The 24,103-nt window shown below is 36.6% G+C and overlaps 1 protein-coding gene across 2 annotated transcripts in view; it reads left to right on the top strand.

The window, feature by feature from the left end:
• LOC121295302 (follistatin-related protein 5-like) overlaps positions 1–23,796 on the top strand; it is a 211,284-nt gene extending 187,488 nt beyond the window's left edge. For both annotated transcript variants that reach the window (XM_041219779.1, XM_041219785.1), the window contains one exon: positions 21,062–23,796. In XM_041219779.1, the coding sequence (XP_041075713.1) occupies positions 21,062–21,764 (703 nt within the window). In that variant the 3' untranslated portion in view covers positions 21,765–23,796. The remainder of the gene's footprint in view (positions 1–21,061) is intronic.
• Positions 23,797–24,103: the final 307 nt, after the last annotated feature.

The raw sequence follows: 24,103 nt of genomic DNA, 5'->3' as shown, positions 1-24,103 counted from the left end.
TTTGTATTTTCACATACAATCATAATGGGCATAACAGCATGAAAGACTGGCATGGAGGGCTGAGAGTAAGCGATGAGTTTAAATGTGCTTCAATTTCCAAGGCTACACAAAATACTGATGATTTACACAAATGCAGTCTTAAAAGTATTGGCTCTATGGATCAATTCACCCAACCTTTCTATATAAATACTACACTGATAGATAAATCTTGATATTTCCACCATTAAACTGTTCATTAGCAATATTTCATAGTACTCATGTTCTGACAATTGTAATGTATGTTATATTGAATGAATAATGTGACTAATATACAGTGGTAGCTATGGCCAGCTATTTCCCTGTCACAAAACTGTCACAAAACTGTCACAGTGTGATAATGCAAAAATGTCTTTGCAATCTTGTTTTTTTTTTTTCTGACAAGCATGGAATTAGCTGCACTTCACTTCTCCAAACTTTACTCCTTGCTTACACTGTACACTGTTAATACCATCCTTTTTACCATGATAATGGGACTTACCTTAATATCTCCTTCAAATAAATCGACACATGTAATATCTCCAGTACAGCTGGCTGTAGGCACATCGGGATAATATAGCTTTTTTAAAAAGCCTTTGCTTTAACTAAAAATGTCTCAACACGGGAGCACATTTTAACATTCATGTTCAAATATATATTTGTTACATGAGTTACATATAACATTTTTAATTTTATTTAGAGCTGTATTTTTGTTAATTTCAAGCAACAGTAATGTGAAATGTATTATTATATGCAGTGTATGATTTTATGTGACTAATCATTTGTTTAGTGAGATTAAAGCTGTTCATTTTTTTTCCTTACATTATGAGACAGAGAATGTACATCTGAGATATCAGCATTAAAAAAATCCCTGATTTAGTTAAAGTGATTATAATTTTACACAGCAGTTTATATTTTTAGTCGTAGTACCTGTATTTTAAAGCAGGGAGTGGGTGAAAACCGGACCAGAGGGGGCACCAATAGAAAATAATTATCATTATATGAATTGTCATCTATTATAACACGGCTTGGAAAAATAACCACCTCTGATTGGTTAAACAGCATCACATGACCGTGCGTATATATAGTGTATACCATGGCTTGCATACTAATGAGCCGCTTCACACTGAATAAATCACTATGCACCATTACATTCTAAATTCCGTGACAAACTGACATTTTATTTGTTATTAGTTTTAAAACCACTGCCAAAAATGAGTGGCATTTCACCTATTTTCTTTAATATATTTGGGGATGAAAATCCACATAAGTGGTACAAAAACAACTTTCTGAGGGAAGACAGCAGTCCATCTGAAAAAAACAAATAAATAAAATAAGTGCACCAGCAAGAATAGACATATAACAGTAGATGAGGAACAGTTAAATGAAATAGAAGAAAACAAAGACTGAAAAAAACACAAACAAAAAAAACACAAAACTATAGCATGGGCTGGTTAATGTACTTAAAGAAAAAAATATGGACATTAATTTTATGGAAACAAGTCCAAAAAATCTCAACAACATAAGGGGATTTTATGCCAGTGCAAGAATTTCAACTGAGGACCAGTATTCAGTCTACAGTCTTATACACATATATTTTATGCTGAGCTGGATTAAATACATACCGCATTTTAACAGTACAAGTTTTAACATCTCTGCTGACAGCGAGTTTAAAACCAGCAACAGTGTATTCCTGTCAGTCAGGAAATCCCTTAGAAAAGAGGGTAACGACAAGGCCAGACACGACCCCCCCGAATTACCAGCATAGCTTTTTGAAACTGAGGTACTGTCCCCTGATACCGCGGTCGGATTGGTGCGTAAAGTCTGGTTTGATCGTCAACTTAATCTGGCACGACTTGGACGTGAGGGTGTCAGACAACTAACAAAAACATATTCTGAGCTCAAAAGTATGAAAACGTACTAGAATATGTGTGACCCGCATATAACGAGTTCACAAACTCACTTCAAGATACGGCTTCAGTCTCGATTGCAACTGCTCTCCTTACTTCCTTACTGTCATTTGAAACTCCGCCCATCATCACAACTTGTACCCAAGTCCTCCAGTTTCTAGTGAGATGGCACTTTCAATGCAGAAATTCATAATAAACTAACATGTGCAACTTAAGCAAACAATTAATTAAATTAAATTAAATTTGGGACTATATTACACTGCGGATGTATACACAGTAAAAGTTTCTGGTTTTGTCTTAATTAAATATGCTTTAATTATTTAAATTATTTTTCTTCCCACAAATGACAGGTAGCCATGTTATACGTGGTATAAACCACTTTGAGCCATGTGGTTCCGATAATATTTACCACTTCTGGGGTTTTTATCACCACCCCAGGCGAGGTATATATCATGGGAACCGTACGGCCCGTTGTGGTTTATACCTTACTTATTTTATAAATTAGATCAAGACAAAACTTCCTGGGGCACTATCAAACCTCATATAATGATAATAATGTGTAACATATAGATTTGTAAAATGGCTTGGATAAATTAAGTGCTGTGATTGGCTGAACAAGATCACATGACCGTGTTGTAATAATTGTCTTACTGCACGGCTATGACGTCATAGACCAATTTACTTACCTGATCTATTAATATTACTACGCTTTAATGATAACAATTATCTTAACAGTGTTTCTATAGGTATAAATGACAAATACAACTGAAACAGCATTTAAATCACTCAACAGTCTATTTTTTTTTTCTCTTTCACTAAGAATTATAGAAAAATGGCAAATATACTGTGATATTTATTTAGTCAGAGAACAGAACAAAGAAGTAACACTATTCAAAGGCTATTTGAGAAATCACCATGCAAGTCTCACTCAGAATGTATATACTGTATATACAGCAGCTGCATCTACTTATTAAACTAAATAGCACCTTAGAAAACTGACTAGAGAGTATGCAATATTTAAATTCGACACAACAGATACATTCTACCACTACCTTTCGATTTCAGAAAGATATTTAAAACAAAATTAACATCTCTCCTGCTCTCTGCTAACACAACCGTTGGGCTTTTAAACAAGGTCAGGTTCGGAATAGAATTCTCTTGTGCTCGTCGCAGACGGGAAGGACTGTGACACTGTGCAAACTGACACGGAAGTCATTTAGTCCACATATCATCTAATGCTGGTTTACAATCTATGGAAATTATTCCGGTTACCGGCATCGGTGTGAAAACAGCCTCTTCTTTACAGTTTTTTCTTGAATACTGCAAAGCCTAAATAGGATAATTTCTTACAAAAAAAAAAAAAATACTGGGAAGCCCATCCCTCGAGTGCAAGTGCAGTGCAGTGCAATGTTTGTCTGTTCCATGAATCCTCCCTCAGATGTGGGAAATCAGTCTGCTTTCAATTCATAAATGTCATTTCATCTCAAAAAATTTTACTATAAATGGCAATGTTCAACGTAATGTTTATGGCAAATAAAAAAGTACAAAATATATGTTACAATCAAACAAAAACAGTCTTCAAGGACTATTTTTTTCTCAGTGGAAGGATACATAATATATTTCTTATTTTTTTCCTTAAAAAAGCTTGTTTGTGTAATTATTAAAAAAAAAAAAAAAAAATGTAGCCATTTTATAAGCGAAATAACCCAGTCCAGGATGTGCGGTAAGACTATTCTTACCACACTTCCTTGGTGGTTGTATTAGTACTCTGTCTGAATGGTTGTGTCTTGGTCCTGCTTCCAAGCACTCCTATTAAAACGATATCTAGAGAAATAAAAATTGCATTTAGAGAAAGTCAAGAAACAAAACAATCAAGAATCAGTATAGCAGAACTTTTAATGCTGTTGGTACTTGGGCGGTGGTATCTCTGTTTATTTATTTCAATAATGTATTTGCAATATGGGAATGTAATATTATTATAATCATTATAACCCTATGTTGCTTGTCATGAATCCAACTACATGAAACACTTCCTGTTATACAAAGTTTAAACAAAAGTACAAAGTAAAAACAAAAGTGATTTTCACTAAATCACAGTTGCAGGCATCTCGCAGATTAAAATTTGAGTTTGTGATATCACTGATTTTGACTGAAACTTGCGACAGCCAGACAGCAATGGCAAGTAGCATGCCGCTCATACTAGTTGCCCGTCAATATGGCAGAGAACTCAGAGGGCAAAGAGTAATTAGGGGCCAGTCAAATCCTTTTGATGCGTATACAGACTCAGAATTAATATCAAAGTAGCGATTGCCAAGAAGGTGGTCAAAGGTATTTTTTGGTTTAAACAGAAAAAAATCTAAATTGATTTTATTAATTTGTTTTAACCTAACTTAAAGATATCTGATACAAAAATTTTACAACAAGTTTTTTAGTCATTCAAAAAAATTATTTTAATGCACAAAATCAGCTCATTATTAACCCGGAAGTCCATCTTGAATTTACTGTGCACGCTGAACTAACTTTGATTTTCAATAGTAAAAAAAAAATGTTAAAATAACATCACAATTCAAATAAAAATGTACATTTTAAAATCAATACATTTGCCATCTCAAATACCAATTTTATCTCCTTCTGTGAATGAGCACCTATACATATGCAGAAAGGTTTTAATTCCATAATATTTAAGCCATCTCAGATGCCAAAATGTCTATGTTAGATGCTGTCATTCGATACCCTGGAAGTACAAACAGCAGTTACATTTGGGCAAATTGTGATATCGCTGATTGCTTTGCCAGTGGAGATATTGGTGATGGATGGCTTTTGGGAGAAATAAGATAATAATAATAATAATAATAATAATAATAATAATAATAATAATAATAATAATAATAATAATATTGATGAATTTTATTAACAAGTAACTTGCAACTATTTTTATTTTTCTGTTTTCATTATTGCTTACTTGGATGGATAACAAAAGACATGTTTACTTAAGCTGGGCCAAAGGCAGCAGGAAGAGCTTCGCTATCTGTTTTTCTTTATTGGCTTATATCCAATCCTCTCTCAATGCCAGCAACAGCTACTTCAATTAAATTTAGAGAATTCAACTTGACAAATAGCTAGTAGAGAACCACCTGTACCCGTACCGTACCCGGGTCAGATGTGCCAGTGGAGAAGGGGTATTAAACTTGTTGATAAAACCTTGGCCCTGACAGATACTGCTTGTGATTGCCTGGTACTAGATTCCAATTCAGATCTAAGCTCCTCACATAATTCTGATATTGCCTGTCATGTGAGGCGAAACCAATTAATAAACATTTTATCTGTGAAGATCTACATTTATTCAGTCTGATAAGGGGGTGGATGGGATTTCCCTTGCCTAATTGTTTCTCTCTGACGCCTTCTATGTAACCAAATAAAAACAGACATCTTTGTACTACTCCAGAGCAGCAGAATGAGGTTAATACCTCATTTTTTAAAAGTTGATCTCTCCTATTTTTAATATCACTCCATTGTGAAGGTGCTAACAAGTGTCCTTCACCTTTGTTGATTGCACAGATTATAATTAACACAGGAATTCCCCAATTGTGTTCACAAAACACTACTAAGAAAATATGTTAATAGCACAAATTCAAGCACACAGACTGACCTTTGTAGGTTAGATCATTTGCTGAAGAAGGATATTAGCACTGGTATTTAGTCAGAGATGGCACTGTAGTGTGTGAGGCATATTTGTATTTGGACTAGTTTAAGTTGTAATCATATACAGTGCACTCCGTTTATAAGAATCACATCCATCTCGGGTGATTTGATTCTTATAAGTGGTTGATTCTTAAAAGCGGAGTGATATGATTACTGTGGTGCAGAATCAGTATGTTAGTATGAGAATGAGAAGAGCTTGTTCCCTGCAGTGTAATGGGTTGACCACTAGATGTCACGAGTTCCCGCATGTATGCATGTCCACAAAAAATCTGCAACTGCTTTTCCTTAACGAATTAAGGATAATGGTCAATTGGTTAACTCTCTGCTTGTTAAAGTTAATGGCACCTCGATTAAAAGGGCTTAGCCAACAGCTTTGTGATGGGGTATAGAGGAGTAAGGAAGCGGAAGAAAGAAAAAGAAAAAGAAAAAAAGAAAAAAATAAAAACAAAACTTGAGTAAGAGATCTAGTGTTTGTTCCACACTAAGTACTGTTTACTTAGATCTCCAACTCCAAATTAAGTGACCTGCTTAGGGCCACACACAGTAAGTCAGTAGCTGAGCGGGAACCCCCTGGTAACAATCCCCTTTCTTTAACCACTGGACCACCAAGCCTGTTTAACCCTTTTCCAAAGAATCTGCAGGAAAAAATTAATTATATTGTTATGTTTTCAAAAATGGTTTATAAGTGTACATTGTAATCATTTTGTGTTATTTACAGCATCCTACAGCTGCTACCTACATCCATATTCAAAGCATTACTGTTACTGCACTACTTGACCCATCAGAGTAGTACGTTATTAACCAGTTATTTCCGTCAGATTGGTTCATCCTGATCACACCTGTTTCCTAGTCCAATTTACAATATAGACTCTGTAAATTGTATTTAAAATACAAATAGAAAGTACTATCATTTCTACTTTAAAATAGGGATTTTGTAAATAGTAAAACTGGGTCCTGCCCAACCCTGGCATTAGTTTTTTTAATTTAGTTAGTTACTGTTAATTTAATTTTGTGTGAATGATTTCAAGACATTATTGTGAAGTGACAAATTAACAGTGCTCGCCATTTAAAAGTCAACAAAACACAAAAGAACATGGCAAAGGAGTGTGGCAAAGTGCCTGCCCCTGTGTGTATTTTGTGTTATATGTTAATGTTGGTGTATAGTCATTGGTACACAGGATATAAACGGGTCTGTGTAACACGAGTGTTTAAAATGTACATTTGTATTTAAGCATGAGGATTGCACAGCACTTCACATTCAAGTAAAAAGTAATAATATATGAGCACGGATAATTGCAATTTTATTAAATCACATGCAGTTGTACCGCGACTCCAGTTGAATGATTGCTTAGCAATCGAGTCTCGGTACAGCTGCATAAAAGCTGCATGTTTTCACTCACTCGGTTGTTGTGTGTTCGGTGAGCGGAGAACGAGATTGGATACGTTGGATACAAAGGAAGATACTGACAACATGCCCCACATGTCATCCAGTTCCTATCCAGTTTTAAATAACTTTAGCATAACTGAGGCAGAAGTGTTAAAGGGACTAGGAGCTCTTAAAATAAACAAATCCCCTGGGCCGGAAGAGATCCTCCCAGTAGTACTCAAAGAAATGAAAGAAGTAATTTACAAACCGCTAACCAAGATCATGCAGCAGTCTCTTGACACAGAGGTGGTACCGACAGACTGGAAAATTGCAAACGTAATACCGATCCACAAAAAGGGAAACAAAACTGAACCAGGTAACTACAGACCAGTAAGCCTGACTTCTATTATATGCAAACTTATGGAAACTATAATAAGATCCAAAATGGAAAATTACCTATATGGTAACAGGGTACTGGGAGACAGTCAACATGGTTTTAGGAAAGGGAGATCGTGCCTAACTAACTTGCTTGATTTTTTTGAGGATGCAACATCCATAATGGATAATTGCAAAGCATATGACATGGTTTATTTAGATTTCCAGAAAGCTTTTGACAAAGTCCCGCACAAAAGATTAATTCTCAAACTGAACGCAGTTGGGATTCAAGGAAACACATGTACATGGATTAGGGAGTGGTTAACATGTAGAAAACAGAAAGTACTGATTAGAGGAAAAACCTCAGAATGGAGTGTGGTAACCAGCGGTGTACCACAGGGATCAGTATTAGGTCCTCTGCTATTCCTAATCTACATTAATGATTTAGATTCTGGTATAGTAAGCAAACTTGTTAAATTTGCAGACAACACAAAAGTAGGAGGAGTGGCAAACACTGTTGCAGCAGCAAAGGTCATTCAAAATGATCTAGACAAGATTCAGAACTGGGCAGACACATGGCAAATGACATTTAATAGAGAAAAGTGTAAGGTACTGCACGCAGGAAATAAAAATGTACATTATAAATATCATATGGGAGATATTGAAATTGGAGAAGGAATCTATGAAAAAGACCTAGGAGTTTTTGTTGACTCAGAAATGTCTTCATCTAGACAATGTGGGGAAGCTATAAAAAAGGCTAACAAGATGCTCGGATACATTGTGAAAAGTGTTGAATTTAAATCAAGGGAAGTAATGTTAAAACTGTACAATGCACTAGTAAGACCTCATCTTGAATATTGTGTTCAGTTCTGGTCACCTCGCTATAAAAAAGATATTGCTGCTCTAGAAAGAGTGCAAAGAAGAGCGACCAGAATTATTCCGGGCTTAAAAGGCATGTCATAGGCAGACAGGCTAAAAGAATTGAATCTGTTCAGTCTTGAACAAAGAAGACTACGTGGCGACCTAATTCAAGCATTCAAAATTCTAAAAGGTATTGACAGTGTCGACCCAAGGGACTTTTTCAGCCTGAAAAAAGAAACAAGGACCAGGGGTCACAAATGGAGTTTAGAAAAAGGGGCATTCAGAACAGAAAATAGGAGACACTTTTTTACACAGAGAATTGTGAGGGTCTGGAATCAACTCCCCAGTAATGTTATTGAAGCTGACACCCTGGGATCCTTCAAGAAGCTGCTTGATGAGATTTTGGGATCAATAAGCTACTAACAACCAAACGAGCAAGATGGGCCGAATGGCCTCCTCTCGTTTGTAAACTTTCTTATGTTCTTATGTTCTTATGTTCTTATGTAATAATAATAATTGTAGTAATAATAATAGTAGTGAAAAATATCTGCTCACTGTGTTTTGTTTAGTGTTAGACCATTTTGTTTGTCTGTTTATTTTGGCTACCAGTGACTTGTCCTGTGTTTTTGTTTGTCTTACAACCGTTTATTTTCTGACTGTCTGTTCATTTATTAAATGCTGAGCGAGACCATTCGCTCAGCTCCACCAAACTCCACCTCTCTCTCTGTTAATTTCCTGGTTCCTGTTTCTGGTCTGACATCCCCAACTCCGGCCATCTTTGTGACCCGTATTCTAGCAAACCTGTAGTGGGAAGTACTGTCATTTTTAAAGATGAGAATTTAAATGTTACAAAACAAATATGCTAACAGGATCAAGCTCGAAATCCTTTCTTCCTGCCTGCTGTTTGGTTGTGTTTATCTGTTTAAAAAGCCATTTATCACCTGAGTGGTCTCTGCAGGAAAATCAATGGGAGTGTGCCTCTCTGACCCAAGGGAACTTTACAAGGTTAAAGACTTACTTTTGCCTAGTTTTAACAGGAACATATATTCAGCTGAAAGCTTACCTAATCAATCTGTTGTTACAAATTCACCTTTATTTCATATTGCTTGAGATGCTGAGTTATTTGGTGTTGTTGAAACATAGTGCCAATAAACATCTGTTTGGGAAAAAACATGAATTACTATCATCAAAAGTGTACTGAATTCCTCTTGTACAGGAAAAGGAAATATTAGGTTTAATACAAGCTGCAAGGTAGTATTTGTTTCCTGTATTTAGTTTCCAATTATAATTTGTACTGATTTATTTCTGGAGGGGAAAAAGTAAAGAAAAAATAACACACTAAGGAATATGTAAAAAAAAAAAAATCAAACATTTGTAGAACAGACTAGAAAGATAAACATAAATAAATATGTCTTTTTTTGTCTGACTAGATAAATCATTTATTATGTGTGTGCCAAGTGTTTGTTCTTTGTGGATTGCCTGTGGTTCTATGACGTTTTGAATCATAATGCACATTATATATACAGTACTGTGCAAAAGCTTTAGTCAGGTGTGAAAAAATGCTGTAAAGTAAGAATGGTTTCAAAAATAGACATGTTAATAGATTATATTTATCAATTAACTAAATGCAAAGTGAGTGAACAGAAGAAAAATCTAAATAAAATCCATATTTGGTGTGACCACCCTTTGCCTTCAAAACAGCATCAATTCTTCTAGGTACACTTGCACAAAGTCAGGGATTTTGTAGGCATATGGTCAGGTGTTTGATTAAACAATTATACCAAACAGGTGCTAAAGATCATCAATTCAATATGTTGGTTGAAACACAATCATTAACTGAAACAGGAACAGCTGTGTAGGAGGAATAAAACTGGGTGAGGAACAGCTGAACTCAGTTAACAAGGTGAGGTTGCTGAAGACAGTTTACTGTCAAAAGTCATACACCATGGCAAGACTGAGCACAACAACAAGACACAAGGTGGTTATACTGCATCAACAAGGTCTCTCCCAGGCAGAAATTTCAAGGCAGACAGGGGTTTCCAGATGTGCTGTCCAAGCCCTTTTGAAGAAGCACAAAGAAACGGGCAACTTTGAGGATCGTAAACACAGTGGTTGGCCAAGGAAACTTACTGCAGCAGATGAAAGACACATCATGCTTACTTCCCTTCGCAATCGGAAGATGTCCAGCAATGCCATCATCTCAGAATTGGCAGAAAACAGTGGCATCCTGGTACACCCATCTACTGTCCGGAGAAGTCTGGTCCGAAATGGCCTTCATGGAAGACTTGCGGCCAAAAAGCCATACCTCCGACGTGGAAACAAGGTCAAGCAACTCAACTATGCACGAAAACACAGGAACTGGGGTGAAGAAAAATGGCAGCAGGTGCTTTGATCTGATGAGTCAAAATTTGAAATATTTGGCTGTAGCAGAAGGCAGTTTGTTTGCCGAAGGGTTGGAGAGCGGTACATGAATGAATGTCTGCAGACAACAGTGAAGCATATTGGAGGTTCCTTGCAAGTTTGGGGCTGCATTTCTGCAAATGGAGTTGGGGATTTGGTCAGAATTAATGGTCTCCTCAATGTTGAGAAGTACAGGCAGATACTTATCCATCATGCAATACCATCAGAGAGGCATCTGATTAGCCCCAAATTTATTCTGCAGCATGACAACGACTCCAAACATACAGCGAAAGTCATTAAGAACTATCTTCACTGTAAAGAAGAACAAGGAGTCCTGGGAGTGATGGAAGTATAGCCCCCACAGAGCCCTGATCTCAACATCATCGAGTCTGTCTGGGATTACATGAAGACAGAGAAGCAACTGAGGGTGCCTAAATCCACAGAAGAACTGTGGTTAGTTCTCCAAGATGTTTGGGCCAACCTACCTGCCGAGTTCCTTCAAAAACTGTGTGCAAGTGTACCTAGAATAATTAATGCTGTTTTGAAGGCAAAGGGTGGTCACACCAAATATTGATTTGATGTAGATGTTTCTTCTGTTCACTCACTTTGCATTTAGTTAATTGATAAATATAATCTATTAACATGCCTATTTTTGAAAGCATTCTTACTTTAGAGCATTTATTCACACCTGCCTAAAACTTTTGCACAGTACTATATATATATAGACACACACACGCACACAGGTAGTGGACAGAAAAATTGAAACACCAATGTAAAGTTACTTAATAGGACGTTGAGCCACCACGTGTGGCCAGTATGGCCTGTATGCGCCGTGGCATAGAGTCTACCAGCCTCTGGAATTCTGAGGAGGGATGCGGAACCATTCTTCCATAAGAAAGTCTACCAACTTACGTCTTGTTGATGGAGGTGGAAAACACTGTCTCAGGCGTCGTTCCAGAAATATCCCATGAATGTTCGATTGGGTTCAGATCTGGTGAGTGAGAAGGCCATGACATATGGATAACATCAGTGTCATGATCATCTAACCACTGAGTGACCACACGTGCTCTGTGGATGGGGGCATTGTCATCCTGGAAGACACCCCCACAGCAGGAAAGAAAGGCTGCAACATGGGGTGAAGATTATCACGCAGTACCATTAAGTAGCGATTAGCGTTGACCTTGCCTTCTAAGGGAATGAGTGCACCCAAACCATGCCAGGAAGATGCGCCCCACAACATTACAGAACCACCAGAACCCTTCAGTGTTAGAACCAAGCACTCAGGGCTGTAGAGTTCTTTAGGTTGGTGTCACATGTGCACTCGTCCATTTGTTGAGAACATGGTGAAAGATGATTCATCTGGCCATATCACATTTCTCCACTGCTCGGAGAATATATAAAGGATATGCCATACATAGTCCCAACTGAAAATATTTAATTTATTTTATGAGTTAGCCTTGGACTCTACACTGAAGCTGAGCCACAGGTGAGGTCGCAGAGGTTAGGCTAGTGAGTAAAAATATGTTTAATATTTTTAGTTGGGTCATGACATTAGATTTATACTCTCACCCTTCTATTGAATTGCTTTATGTATTTTATATTTTCATTTTATTTCTTCAGTTTAAATTGGGACTATGGTGTGTCCTTCTGCAGACTGCAGTGATCTATTGCTACATCAGTGTCTTACTATTAGTTCTTTGATGGACAGAACTTTAATTTCATTAATTCTTCCTTTCCTTGGGGCAGGGTTGTGAAGTTCAATTGAGTAGGCAACGTGTCCTGTTAGAATTGTGTTTGCTCATCCAGGCCCGAATTATGTAGGAAAGCATGTATTTCTTAGTCTAGTTCAGTGGTTCTCAAGCATATCTTTTACTGGTGGCAGCACTACAATTTTTCCCTAAAAATACTAAATAGGCCTATGCCTTATGAAAAACAAAGAAAAATAGACATATAAACTTCTAATAATAACTATGAATTGATATAAATTAATACAATACCTAAGCTAAAGTACATTACCGGTATTAATGTATTTCAGTCAGAAACAGTACAAAAGTAGACATAAGGGTTCCCTGCCATTGTAGTTTTTTCGCAATAAACAAAATGGCAAAAGATACATTTTCATAAATTAGTAGCATTACAGATGTTTATTAATATTTTTTTTTTTTTAGCTGTACGTGCAAGTTTAAACTGTCAAATGTAACTAAATGTTGATCATTATACATAACACTTACCTTGCAAGTTGGGCCAGTGTTTGGAAAGCGTGAAGCATACCTGCATATATATATATATATATATATATATATATATATATATATATATATATATACACACACACACACACACACACACACACACACACAGTGCCTATAGAAAGCATACACCCCCTTTCAAAATTTTCACCTTTCATTGCCTTATAACCTGGAATTAAAATGCATATTTTTTTTTTTTCATTTATCCACACATTCTACCCCACAACTTCCAAGTGGAAAAAATATTTTAGAAATTTGTAGAAAATTAATTAAAAATCAAAACTGAAAAAGCTTGGTTGGATAAGTGTCCACCCCCCTTTAATAGAAATCCTAAATTAGCTCAGGTGTAACCAATTGCCTTCAAAATCACACACCAAGTGGCCGCCACCTGTGTTAAATTGTAGTGATTCACATGATTTCAAGATCAATTCAGCAGTTCCTGTAGGTTCCCTCTGCTGGGTAGTGCATTTCAAAGCAAAGACTCAACCATGAGCACCAAGGCGCTTTCAAAAGAACTCGGGGACAAAGTTGTTGAAAGGCACAGATCAGAGGATGGGTATAAGAAAATATCAAAGGCCTTGAATATCCCATGGTCAACACGATTATTAAGAAGTGGAAGATGTATGGCACCACCAAGATCCTGCCTAGATCAGGTCATCCCTCCAAACTGGATGACCGAGCAAGGAGACTGATCAGAGAGGCTACCAAGAGGCCAATGGCAACTTTACAAGAGCTACAGGCTTTTATGGCCAAGACTGGTCAAAGTGTGCATGTGACAACAATATCCCAAGCACTCCACAAATCTGGCCTGTATGGTAGGGTGGCAAGAAGGAAGCCATTACTCAATAAAATCCACCTTGAATCATGTTAGAAGTATGCAAAAAAACATGCAGGAGATTCTGTAGCCATGTGGCAAAAAGTTTTTTGGTCTGACAAAACTAAAATGTAACTTTTCGGCCTAAATGCAATGCATTATGTTTGGCGCAAAACGAACACAGCGCATTACCGAAAGAACACTAACCCTACTGTGAAGCATGGTAGTGGCAGCATCATGTTATGGGGATATTTCTCAGGGACTGGGGCACTTTTCAGGATAGAAGAGAAAATGAATGGAGCAAAGTACACAGAAGTCCTTGAGGAAAACCTGCTGCCCTCTGCAACAAAGCTGAAGCTGGGATGGAAGTTCACCTTTTAGAATGACAACGACCCAAAGCACACAGCCAAAGCTACAATGGAGTGGCTAAGGAACAAAAAGGTAAATGTCCTTGAGTGGCCCCATCAGAGCACCAACCTAAATCCAATCAAAAATTTGTAGCGTGTCTTGGAAGATTGCTGTCCATCAACGCAACCCAAGGAACCTGACAGAACTTGAGCAAGTTTGTAAAGAAGAATGGTCAAATATTGCCAAATCTGGGTGTGCAAAGTTAGTAGAGACCTATCCCAACAGACTCACAACTGTAAATGCTGCCAAAGGTGCTTCCACCAAGTATTAACTCAGGGGAGGTGGAGACTTATCCAATTATGATCTTTCAGTTTTGTATTTTTAATACAGATTTTTTTTCTCAATAAAATCTTTCCCCTTAACAGTGTGGAGTATGGTGTAGATAAATGGAAAAAAATCCTCATTTAAATGTATGAAACTCTGAGGCACTGACCTGACGTTCAAGGGGGTGTAGACCTTCTATAGGCATCGACTATATATATATATATATATATATATATATATATATATATATATATATATATATATATATATATATATACACACACACACACACACACACACTGTATATATATATATATATATATATATATATATATATATATATATATACACACACACACACACACACACACATCCAAAGCTCACATCGACAAAAATCGACATGGAAATAGCTATATACAGTAGTAAGCTATACATTGCTAGCATTTATGGAATTTCCCATGGCACCACAATTAAACAATTGTGGCATTCCAAACCGAAATCTACCAATAATGTAGATACTGTATAAAAAGTATGGGGTATATTGTGTTAAATCTCAAACTCCTAAAAGGACTTAAGAGGCTCACATTTAAAAGTAAGTAGTAGATTTAGTTACGAATCCACTTTCTCTGAATAATTGTACTAGAAGATGAATGATCTTTAAAACAGAGTAGTGTTGACAAATTTGCCAAATTGAAACAAAGCGAGACACCATCTACCCTCTTTTACTTTAGTTTATTCATGGTTTTCTGTGTAAACATGCTATTTAAAAATATTTGCATTGCATATTTTATATTAATTATTTAAAGAATAAGCGCATCATGCACAATTACTGCCTGAGACTTGGCCTTATCAGAGTGAGCCCAGAATAACTTCCACTAAAACTCTTTATATATATATATATATATATATATATACACACAGTACTGTGCAAAAGTTTTAGGCAGGTGTGAAAAAATGCTATAAAGTAAGAATGCTTTCAAAAATAGACATGTTAATAGATTATATTTATCAATTAACAAAATGCAAAGTGAGTGAACAGAAGAAAAATCTACATCAAATCAATATTTGGTTTGACCACCCTTTGGCTTCAAAACAGCATCAATTCTTCTAGGTACACTTGCACACAGTTTTTGAAGGAACTCGGCAGGTTGGCCCAAACATCTTGGAGAACTAACCACAGTTCTTCTGTGGATTTAGGCACCCTCAGTTGCTTCTCTCTCTTCATGTAATCCCAGACAGACTCGATGATGTTGAGATCAGGGCTCTGTGGGGGTCATACCATCACTTCCAGGACTCTTTGTTCTTCTTTACGCTGAACATAGTTCTTAATGACTTTTGTTGTATGTTTGGAGTCGTTGTCATGCTGCAGAATAAATTTGGGGCCAATCAGATGCCTCCCTGATGGTATTGCATGATGGATAAATATCTGCCTGTACTTCTCAGCATTGAGGAGACCATTAATTCTGACCAAATCCCCAACTCCATTTGCAGAAATGCAGCCCCAAACTTGCAAGGAACCTCCACCATGCTTCACTGTTGCCTGCAGACAATCATTCGTGTACCGCTCTCCAGCCCTTCGGCGAACAAACTGCCTTCTGCTACAGCCAAATATTTCAAATTTTGACTCATCAGACCAGAGCACCTGCTGCCATTTTTCTGCACCCCAGTTTCTGTGTTTTCGTGCATAGTTGAGTCGCTTGGCCTTGTTTCCACGTCGGAGGTATGGCTTTTTGGCCGCAAGTCTTCCATGAAGGCCACTTCTGACCAGACTTCTCCGGACAGTAGATGGGTGTACCAGGGTCCCACTGTTTTCTGCCAATTCTGAGATGATGGCATTGTTGGACATCTTCCGATTGCAAAGGGAAGTAAGCATGATGTGTCTTTCATCTGGTGCAGTAAGTTTCCTTGGCCGACCACTGTGTCTATGGTCCTCAAAGTTGCCCATTTCTTTGTGCTTCTTCAAAAGATCTTGGACAGCACATCTGGAAACCCCTGTCTGCCTTGAAATTTCTGCCTGGGAGAGACCTTGCTGATGCAGTATAACTACCTTGTGTCTTGTTGCTGTGCTCAGTCTTGCCATGGTGTATGACTTTTGACAGTAAACTGTCTTCAGCAACCTCACATTGTTAGCTGAGTTTGGCTGTTCCTCACCCAGTTTTATTCCTCCTACACAGATGTTCCTGTTTCAGTTAATGATTGTGTTTCAACCTACATATTGAATTGATGATCATTAGCACCTGTTTAGTATAATTGTTTAATCATACACCTGACTATATGCCCTGACTTTGTGCAAGTGTACCTAGAAGAATTGATGCTGTTTTGAAGGCAAAGGGTGGTCATACCAAATATGAATTCGATTTAGATTTTTCTTCTGTTCACTCACTTTGCATTTAGTTAATTGATAAATATAATCTATTAACATGTCTATTTTTGAAACCATTCTTACTTTACATCATTTTTTCACATCCGGCTAAAACTTTTGCACAGTACTATATATATATATATATATATATATATATATATATATATATATATATATATATATATATATATATATATATATATAGTATTTAAGAGGCAGTGTTTTAGATAAGAACCTATGTAATAGTCAGCATGCCTGCAAACATCCGAGTAAGATTTATGCCTAATTACTTTGAGGATCACTGTGCTAAGTAGTAGGACAATCATTACTTTGCATGGTTTTCTAAGCAAGCTGTTTTTTTGTAGTCAAATCTTCTCCAGTAACTACTTGCACACAGGCAATAAGGTAAAAATGTGCACCTCCAAGTATAATAATCAAATTTAAGGTCTAAATGTTGTAGTGACAAGGGCAACTCAAATCTTTATCCACAGTATTCTCAATGCTAATTTTACTCTGTGTGTGTGTTTGTTTGTTTTGTGTAGTTGTCATTACCTGTAAGCCTTTCGCTTGGCCTGTTCTGTGAGACAGGAGGATGAACCTACTTCAGTTGAGTAAATATAATATGTATTTGTTGAACAGGCTTTTCATCTTACCAGTAAATAATGGCTTACCTTTTCATATGCTGGATTGTGTTTATTTGTCCAATATCTCAGGAAACAAAAAGCTAAATGCCATTTCAACAAAATTGCCTCACGTGCCTGATTTTGTGTCTTTTCATTTTTGCTTAGAAATTTTGAAGTTGCGAACTAGACAAGACAAGAAAGTCCTGGCTTCTAAATAATCATATTTTTTGTTTCATAGAATGTATACAATCATAATACATAATATGTTTTAAGACTGTTGAGGTCTCACTAGACGACCTAATCTTTTTTTTTTTTTTTTTTTTTTTTTTTTTTTTTTTTTAAATATTATTTCATTATTATTTCATAAAACTGAAGTGATCAGAGCCAGTTGTCCTCAGCTGCCTCTGATATAATTTCATTTTCTCCAGTGGGTGATGGCAGTACTGTGCTTATATTAAGAATGAGTTTAGTGTGACCACTGAGACAGAGCTTAAAGTAGTGGAGCTGGACTGTGTTCCTGGCTTAGGGATTGTCTCCCTGTTATGAGCCCCAGTCCTGACATTGTTGGTCTTGGAAAGTGCAACTGTACTAATCCTAGGGCATAAATGATAGAGCAATAAAGAAAATTCATTTATTTAGCCTAGAACTAGAAGAATTAAGACTTGATTGAAGTTTTTAGAATCTTAAAAGGAGTGGACCAAGTGAACTGTTGCCGTAATGTTTAGTCCTTTGCGGTCCTATGTTAAACATTACAACTGGACCAGGTTCGATATTACAATTTTCCCTTTCCAGTCCGATGTGTCATCAAAAAGACATAAAGCACAGTTCTCTAGTCGTTTTTTCTCTGGAAAAAGCTGAGAAAACCTTTCAATGGCTGAGTGAGACTGACAGGAGCCGAATGAAGCCGAAAAAAAAGGGGTGTATCTGAGCAATACAGATAGTCCCTGCACCACAGAGATAACACGGACACATAAGAAAGGCAATAGCTGCTTCTGCATCCAGTGCTCAAAGAATATCACAGACATTTGCAGAGCTTTTTGAGATGCTACAGTAATAAAATAATGACTTGAATCGCATTATTGAGGAGTTTTTGATAAAACGAGTGATCAGGAAAGGATTTATCAGTATGCACGTCTATAAAGAGCAGTGGCACTGAAACCATTTTTAAAGTGGGGGTGCTGAAAGGTGCCCTTGATAAAAAGGTATGTGAAAAATACAGCGAACAAGGGGTGGGTCCTGGCTCAAGATGCAGTATTGATGTCGTTTTGCCATGCAGTGCCTTTTAAATCTATTTTACTAAACCTGTTATATTAAACAGTGCGTGTAAAATAAACAGCACGTGTGAACATAAATTGGGCCTGACACGACTGACAAACGCTGAATAAATGGACTGCAAAGGGAAGGTAAAGAGATGTTCTTATTCCATCGACACGTGTAGAACATGTTAACTAAGAAATGTTACTTTGTGCTTTTTTGGCTCTCGGACAGATTATTGTAATTATTTGTTTGCATTCCTTCCAGGTTTTAAATGAAGGCCTCTGCTTATTAATAATGTTGCTGCCAGAATTCTGATTCCAGAAATTGTTTGGGACAAGGGCTTTTAGATGTTATACGCCATGTCTTTGGAATTCAGTCCAAATTGATATCAGGAAAGCAAGCATAATTGAATGTTTTAAGTCTGAATATGTATTTGTTTGAGTGTGCTTTTTTTTAATTGGATATATTATAGTGAAGCAATCTCGGATGACTTTACATGAAAAGTCTACTAAAACAGTATTCTGTTTTGTATTGATATTAAATACTAAGAAAGATGAAAGCTGTCTTAGCATTGCTGGAAAAGTAATCTTTTTTTAAGCTATTGAACAAATATGGCAAAAGAAGCTTTAGCAAAGGTTTCACATCTTTACCAAAGCAATGCTTTTCTGTAGATGACAGCTTTAACAGGGTGTCACAGGATGGCTTGAGCGGTGATGTCAGACCCGGAAGAACACACAGTACTAAGTGTGAAATGTCAATGCGCTTGCTTGCACCAGTTTATTAAACAGAAAATAAAAGGGTGAACAGACAAAACACTCAAAATAAAGGACGCAATGGCCAAACGAACAGACAGACAAACAAATTGTGGACAAACACCACACAAACAAGTATCATGCTGGCCCTCTAATTGTTATTTTTTTCTTCATCTATTTTTTCGTCCTAACTCCACACCCATTCTCCACTCACGAACACACAACCCTGAATGAGTGACTCGTGCATCTATATTTACAGTTGTGTCGGGATTCAATTACTAATTAATTATTCACTTATATCCGAAGCATGTGGACTAATCTTTGCTCTCCCGTGCTCACATACTTTGTCTTCACGTGATGTGATTTTGCAATCTCCGTGCCTAAATACAACTATATATATTAAATCACACCGTGGTACCCAGACATTTATATCCTGTGCACCACTATATTCACATATAACAGACGACATGAAACACAAAGATATGCACAGGAGCAGGACACACTGCCATACAGGAATAAAGATAACAGTTCAGTTTCCATTGCCATCCAATTATTGACCTCTATCAGCATTAATTGTAATGGTTGATTGTGTGATGCTGGCATCAATCCACTAGGAATTGAAATAAAATCAGTAGAATTAATTTATTATCTTGGCCCAACAAAATCTACTAGTGTCAAATATTTTGATTGCTGCTTACAAAACTGAACAAAAATCACCCAGCCTCATGTATAGTACCCCAAACTTTATTACGTGCAGTACTCTATTATTCATATATACACAAAATACATTTATTACCCTTATGTTTGTATAGTAACATGCACATTAACATTGTGGAAGTATAAATTCAATGTGTGTTGTATCATGAATGTATCAAGCTAATGTACAATTGTGTAATCCCTACTTTCCAGTGTATGAGAACCAACAAATGCATTGTGTAAACATAATACTGTCAACTTTGGCTAACTCGACTGGTGAATAAGTCAACACCTTTGCTTAATTCGACAGTCTGTCTTGGTCCTGAATTTTCTCCATATGAAATACATGCATCCTGCCTCTTTCAATTTTTTAATTCGACACCACGCTTTACTCATAACTCAACACTTGTTACCAAAGGAATAAAAACTATTTATAAGACTAGTGGATACTTGACACTGCCGTTTCACATGATTGACCTCTGACTGAAAATGGATCATTCATTCATTCATTCATTCATTCAATCGCAACTACCAAGTACAGCTGGTTACAGTGTCAGTTTATAATGAGTGAAAAGTGAAACATTAATTCTTGTTTCACTTTTCACTCATTATTGGCTTTAAAACTGAGGTTATTCGAGATACAAGCTTGTCAGCAGCTTTCAAAGTTTGTAACCGTCTCATTCATTTTATACAGCATTCAGCTGTATGACACTTCGCTATTTCTATTTTAATGCAAATTGTTTCCTCCTTTACGCCACTTCCTGCAAGGATCTAGAGGTGCCGATTATCGGGTGTTTAGGATTTTCTCTAGATCTGCCAGCAAGATGCATCTTTGTTTTTCTCTTGTAAAGTATTCTCTCTGTAATTGTGTACTACTAAGAGGCTGATTGGTGCTCATGCTCTAGGTTTATTTTGTAGATTTTTTGTAGATTTGGTTCCACAGGTAAGATGTACAGTATGGTGTCATTTAGTCAGTAACTCTAATCATTTTCCTTTTCTTCCTTAAGGTTTGGATTCAGTCTTCATAAAGATGAACCTGCCCTTCATAAACTTGACCTTGAGACCATGGCCTATGTAAAGAAGATTAGCCTGAAAGACCACGACTGTGTACCAAAGTCCCTGGCATACACCCACTTGGGGGGATACTACTTTATCAACTGCAGGCCCGACTCAACCAATGCCATGAAACCTCAGCTCATAGTTGACAGCGTTACTGACTCTGTGATTGGCTACAACAGTGATGTTACTGGCACCCCCTATATGTCTCCTGATGGACACTTCCTTGTCAGCATTGATGATGAAAAGGGCCTCATGAGGGTCCAGTCCATTACAATTCGAGGGGATATCCAGGAAGCATTTGACATCCACACTAATTTGCACATCTCAGATGTGGCTTTCCAGCCTTCCTTCACTGAGGCCCATCAGTACAATGTGTTTGCTAGTTCAGGGTTACAGACAGATGTGCTGTATGTGGAGTTAGCCTCTGGTAAAGTAAAGATGGTGAAGAGCCTGAAGGAGCCCATGAAAGGGGTGGAGTGGCCCTGGAATAGTAAAAACCGCATGATCATGGACAGTGGTCTATTTGGTCAGTACTTGATGACACCTTCAAGGGAATCTTTGTTCATTCTGGATGGTCGGCTAAATAAATTAAACTGTGAGATCACTGAGGTATTTAAGGGAAACACGGTTATGTGGGTTGGGGAAGCATAGAAAATTCCTGTAACTTGATTTTAGGGTAACATTGCACTCAATCTGCTCTTAACAGTACACCCTTTTCCTTTTTACAGTCCGTAATATATATAATGAACTACATATACAATCTGTTTTGCCAGAACAACCAAAAGACATTTACTAAAATTGGACTTGGAGGCAACATAAAAAAATAAAAAGCAATTTGGAAGAAAAATGTCTGTTTTGAATTTTTATATTGACAAAAAATTAGGAGCCAATTAGAATAATTATTTTCAAGAAGAGGGCTCGAAAAATGTGAGAGCGAGCAATTCTGTAGCAACTCAAAGATTAACTGCATAAAAATATAAAGAGAAATAAATGTGTCTTTAGCTGCTGGGAGTTTTGAACTGCCATACTAAAATCAATTTGTGGCTTGTATATCCAACTGATTTTTCTTTTGGCCTGAAATGAGGGGTGGGTGTGTTGTTCCACCTTTCATGTTAAGAATTTTAACATCAGAGTCCTGGCCTGTCCTGTCCATGATGTAATCTTGTTGTTGTGCCTTCATGGAATACACTTACAAGAGGTGGAACTAAATAATATAATTATTCCCATTGTGGCTACAGATTGCTTGTCACAAGGAGAGAAACGTTTCAGCTCTCAACTGTTTACTGTCCATCATGCTGACAGTCTAAATTGTTTAGAATACAAGAGTGAAGGAATCTTTTCATTAATTAATGATGTCCCTACTGAGTCCCGTATTTGTTTGGGTAGGTAACAGTTAATGATTTGAATTAACTATATTTTGGTATTGCTATTGTAAAACCACTAGATAATACCAACAACAATATGCAAGTAGATATGCTAGGTGCATTTAAAAACAAGATGTACTTTTGGATGGTATAGACATAGACAGATTCAAAAGACTGTCATTCTTTTTCTGAGTGGCAACATTCCATTGAAAGTTATTTTGAGGAATACTAATAATTAAAATTTGATTGGAATGCTGTTGTTACTTTTTAACTTTTAATTCAATATTTGGCCACTCCGGGCTAGTACTGACTGCATCTTATATATTATTTCAATATATGTGATGGACGTCATCGGTAATACGCATTGTATTGTGTATTTTCTATAGACATTTAAGGTTTGAGGTAGAATAATAGCAGCACTTCGTTATCATGTATGATGTATGGTTACATTTTAGAGAAATGTCTAGTTTTGTGAAAAAAAATGCAGTTAAAAGAGCTCTGTTATTTTGAAGATGTGTAATACGTAAGAACCTGTTGTTGGATAACATTGTAAAAATAACAGCAATGTTAAGATTGAGTTTTTCAACTTCTTTTCTTTAAATACCTTCGACTCTTACCTTTGTTACTTATTTGGAAATGTTATAAGTGCACTACAGTACAGTATGCGCTTCGTAGAGTAAGTCTCCCCTGAATGGGTGTAGTCTATGCATTTTCATTCTTAAAGCCTGTCTAGATTAGGGCATTTTAGGATGAACCTTTTCAAATGTAATAATGTTGCTTAGTATGTGTAGGGCTTCAAATTTAAACAACACCCAAGTGTAAGCCTGATAAATGGTTGCCGATTTAAAACTTTTTAAAAACTTTTTTATTTAAGTAACCTATTAAGGCTATTACATTGTAAAGGCCATCATTCAACAAATTGATCTTTTTAGAATATTCCCTTTGACATAGAATATGTTTCTTCATAACCTCACATTTTCCTCATAGGTCACGAGACATATTTTCTAGTTATGTCATGTAAATAGCAGCGACGTGAGCTGTGTGATAGACCACTTTTTAATTTGCAGAAATGTCCTTGAGTCAGTTCTACTGGAGAAAAAAAAAAATCATTGTAATTTCTAGAAAGTGAATCCCTTTTTTTTTTAAGAAAAACAAAGCAATGACATTTCTCCATGAGTGATCAAGTAAAATGTGATATCTCTTAATAAACCATTAAGCCTGTCATGTCCATTCTAGCCTTGTATGTAAATCCATGTGGATGTTCTGTAAGTAGAAATTGCTTGCCACTGACAAAAGAATAAAGCCCACACCTATTAAAACTTTTTTTTGTCTTATTGTTTTATTGATTGATTGTTTGGATTGCAAATGCTTTCTACTGAACAGCAATATAAGACTTCAAAGGAAAAAAAAGACTATTAACTTGTTTAAAACAAAATTATCTGTGGTGCCTGAATATGAAGTGCTGTAATTCATAGTCTTCACCAGGATGGTGCTGTCCTTCACTATCCTGGTTCTGTTCCTTGGATTCTGCTCATCTATACTGTGCAATATTCATAATATCACGTGGTAGGATACCTTACCATAGTCGTATTACTCTGCTTTCAGTCATGTGAAGGGTAGTATTCT

Source organism: Polyodon spathula, chromosome 2 (genome assembly GCF_017654505.1).
Source record: "Polyodon spathula isolate WHYD16114869_AA chromosome 2, ASM1765450v1, whole genome shotgun sequence".
Taxonomy (NCBI): domain Eukaryota; kingdom Metazoa; phylum Chordata; class Actinopteri; order Acipenseriformes; family Polyodontidae; genus Polyodon; species Polyodon spathula.
This window is presented reverse-complemented; position numbering and strand designations above follow the sequence as displayed.